A 4,214-nucleotide genomic window follows, 5' to 3' on the forward strand; every position below is an offset into this window, starting at 1 on the left:
GGCTGGCAGACAAGAAAATCACCCCTGTACCTTAGCTGCAGGGCTACCTTATCTCTCTACTGGAAGTTAGAAAGGAGGGAAGGGGAAGGGAGGGAAAACAAAGAAATGAAAGAAAACATCTGTCGCTCTTAGGAGTGAGACCCATTTCTGAAACTGCTGCTTCAGCTTCACGTACAATTTTGTACTGAACAAACACCATTTATAATAGGAGCTGTTACTGAAGTTAATGACCAAATACAGATTTTAACCAACCTCAGATGTGCCTCATGATGTTAATTTCTGACTCAGTCATTAACTGCAGATAACAAATTTGCAGAGCCTATTTACTTGACTGAAGAGAAATACAGAAGGAAAATTAATCTCTCAAAATAAGGTTAACCACTGAAGGGATGAGTGACTTGACGGCAGAATCCTTAGAGAAATCTCTGAATCGAGGTGCAAAATGTAATTCTAGATTTCTAGGGGAAGAATCAAAACACAACATCAATACTTGGTTTCTACTTGGGACAATGTCAGGTTAAGCTTTGTTTAACAATGTGAAGAACAAGAATGTTTATTCAAATCCCTCTGGTGTCTGAGAGAAACAGATTAAATAGATCTTAGATCCTACCAACAGCATTTGCATTAGAAACACCCATTATATGGCTTTTCTGTGCATGAAATTCCATCAGTGGCATGATCCTAATAGAAAGGAATAGATTTCTATGGTGGCAGCAGACTAACAGCATCCATGATGGCTCAGTTCTGTTCTTTCTACAACTGTCAAGCCACTCATCATTTCAACAATACTGAACTCTTCAAGGGCACCATCCTGAGTCCAGCTCCCTACCATCAACTCCCACAAGCAAATGAGAGTGCAAAACCAAAAAAACTGGTTCCGACATTTTAGATGGGCATCCTTTGCATTGGCAGAAGTGCCTAAACCCCCTCTCCCTGGGAAGATGCTTCTGCCATTTGGCATCTTTTCTCTGGGAACCCTCTCCCCACCCTCTCAAGATATTTCCTACTGCATCTAAGGCTGAAAACAGATGTCAGCTTAGTGCCACCATAAAATTTTTATGGCAGTACAAAGCTCAAGCAAACAGACATCCATGGCCCTTGTTGCACCACAAAAGCCCAATTTTGTGGCCATGCCAACAGGTCATATAAATTTGTGCTGCTTTTTTCTGCACTAGACATCTGTGCGCCTTAAGATGAAAGAACACAGGTAGCCCAGAGCTGCCCATGGTCTCCAGTGTCCCCAGGCAGGCGTTCTTGGGACTTTAGAGGCTTGATCCTGCATGTCCTAGGAATTTCCCTGTAGGGATATAACTAAGACATGCAGGATTCGGCCCCTCAAGCTCCCAGTGCAACCCCGCTTGCAGAGGTGCATCCAGGGAATGCCTCAGCAGGAGATTCCCCAGGCACATGCACCACCCTGTTGTGCCCTGGCTCAGGGCACACCTCTGGAAATGGGGAAATCCTGGGGGAACACAGCTGATCCCACTCCAAGGAAAATATCTGTTTATAGCCTAAGAGAAGTGTTGTTTCCTTTTTAAAGGGCCCCAATCCATAAGTAGACAAGGTGACTACAACCACAGTGCACTCTGCACATGGTCTAAATCATCACCTTGGCACTGCCAGATGTATTACTGAATTACAGCATGCCTTTTGCAGTAATAATGATAATGCCTCACAGTATGAAGTGGCTGCTGTTGACCTATTTTCCAGCATTGATAGAAATCTGATGGTAGTTAAAGAATGTACCAGGTTCACTTTAAGCGGCAAATACGTACAAAGCCCTAGCCCATTTTCGAAACTCATGCTGTACATGTGATGAAGCCCACCAACACTTTCTGTGCCACACTGGGAAACTTAAAATTACAGCATTTTGTTGCTATAATGCTTTATTTCACAATTGAGTAAGCAAAAATAACAGGCTATGCAATCTGGTGGAGGAGAGGGAGGAAGGCAGAAATGCATTTTACGCTGCTTTTCTGCTCTGCCACATGTTTCTGACAACTGATTACAAGTGGTAACTGGCCCTGAGTTAATATCCTGAAGTTACATTTAAAGCTTAATTAAATAATGCTAAATCTATTAAAGGAGTACAGCATTATGGAACCAGACTAGTTTTATGCATCAGTATTGCCAAAAGATCTAAAATAAATTGCCCTCAATGTCCAAGTAACTGCACTTGTGTCTCCATGGTAACACTAGCAGCATGTACGCAACCCATTTTTGTACTTTAATTAAGATTAAACAACCCAGCCTGGGACATGATGATAACTGATCATTGCTATTTTCATTTATTTTGACTGAACACACAAAACAAGAAGGACCTCCATTAAGGTACCTTCAGGATGATAATTAAGATGTGGTACTTTGCAGCCCTATATTGTTATTTATGTTGTACTCCTTTGAAGGCTGGACAGCTACATTTCACCAAGAATTGCAAGCAGCCTCATTTGTCACAGCTCTGACCTCCAACCACCCCAACAGGATCATTTTTCCATCCTGGCACTTCACGTTTATGCCTACAGGCCAACATTTTCAAAAGTGACAAATGATTTTGGATACGTTGGTTTCTGGATGTCCAAACTAAAACACCCTTAAAGAGGCCTGATCTTCAGATTTGCATTCCCTGCAAACCAGACCGTTTAAAAGGTATTTCAAGTTGGTCATTCAAAATAAAGACAGCCCAAATCACTAACCATTTTTTAAAGCCTTTGATGCAGCACATATCCCAAATCTAAATTTGAGTTCTGCATTACAAATCAGACAAATAGCTCAGGTCAAATTTGGCAGGCACTGGAAAACTATGACAGAGATAAGGAATGGACCAAGTATGGCCGTCAGAACAAATCCAAAACTAACCTTTTGAAGTTGTTGAAGCTAAGGCTTTGCTTTATTGCTCTGGGTTCTGGTATGTCAGCAGCTACTGACTGAGCACCAGCATTTCCTAAAGCGTGTGTATTCCTGAAAAATGGTCTTAAGTGGGTGGGGACACTGCTACCGAGTCTAGTAAGGTTGTTGCCTCTAAAAGTTGACCAATTTTGCCTGTTGTGGAGGAGCCTGCCATTCTACTAACTTGGGCGGACCCCTACTTTTCCTGAAGATCACTATGACTTCACCATGGGGAATGCTGCAAATGCTGCTGTAGCCTTTGGACAGTTCGCTAGGGTAGAGCGGCCAGTTTTAGTAGCTATGACCATTGCTGGCTTCTTGTTTTTTTTAAACAGGAGTTAAGTGTACTTGAATCTGAAGAAAGCATGCACTCGATTAATCGAGTCTGCTGGAGCATGCTAATCAGCGCACTCCAGCAGCCTCAGCGTCTCATATAGTGTCCCCATGCTTCAAAATGGTGGTGGGGACACCTTAACTAAAGCTCGGGCAGCTTTAAAGTGCCTCTGCTGACATTTTGAAGTGCTGGATGCTGAATGAGTACGTGAAATGCTGCAGGTGCTTTAATTAGAGAGGCTCCCAAGGACCGCTCTAATTAAAGCACCTCTCCCAGCAACCCTGGAGCACATGTAAAGAAGCCCAAAGAGACAAACCGAAAACTGACTGAGGAAACAATGTTTATGATGAGTTTTCTATAAAAACAGTGAAAGGAAGGCAAAAAATATAAAATTAAGTTACACATGAAGCGTACTTGATGGCATCCTCTGAAGAAAGAGATAGGCATGTTGGCTGGATTTATGAGTACACTAAATAGCGCAAACAGTATCTTTGGTGTTTGCTTAGAACTTACTGATATACTGCAGGCATCTCCATCTCGCTCTGCTTGAATTTCCAAATTTCCTAGGTGCAAGATGGAAGCAATTATCCTAAAAATGGTCATCTGATGAGACTCCTTCACTCCTGAAAGAAATAATAGGTATCCAATTTTCACAACAAAACTTTGTGTGTTCCCCACCTTAAAAACATTTACATTGCTCGATTTCCTTCCTGGATGGACAATTTAAAAACAATCAAAATGTTCTCAATAAACAGTCATCACTCAAACCAACAGCTGAGACTGAGAAAGTAGCTTCTTATAGGCACTGTTAAAACATTAAATAGTCACATCAAAGTAATTTTTATTCTAGATGAGTTAAATACCATTTTAGCCTTGCCTGAGAGCCAAGGAAATGCTCCATGATGATCATTTCAACTGGATTTCAATTCAGGTGACCTATGAAAATTGTACGGCACCTTCATTTATTTGCTTTCATAGCCCAAAAAGGGGGGGG

The 4,214-nt window shown here is 41.8% G+C and overlaps 1 protein-coding gene across 1 annotated transcript in view; it reads right to left on the reverse strand.

Annotated features, from left to right (window-relative positions):
• The window catches only part of LOC102375640 (unconventional myosin-Vb), a 344,293-nt gene that overhangs the window by 129,165 nt on the left and 210,914 nt on the right, over window positions 1-4,214 (reverse strand). Inside the window, exon 10 of the mRNA XM_006033144.2 lies at window positions 3,705-3,843. Within this exon, the coding sequence (XP_006033206.2) occupies window positions 3,705-3,843 (139 nt within the window). The remainder of the gene's footprint in view (window positions 1-3,704; window positions 3,844-4,214) is intronic.

Source organism: Alligator sinensis, unplaced genomic scaffold (genome assembly GCF_000455745.1).
Source record: "Alligator sinensis unplaced genomic scaffold, ASM45574v1 scaffold24_1, whole genome shotgun sequence".
Classification (NCBI taxonomy): domain Eukaryota; kingdom Metazoa; phylum Chordata; order Crocodylia; family Alligatoridae; genus Alligator; species Alligator sinensis.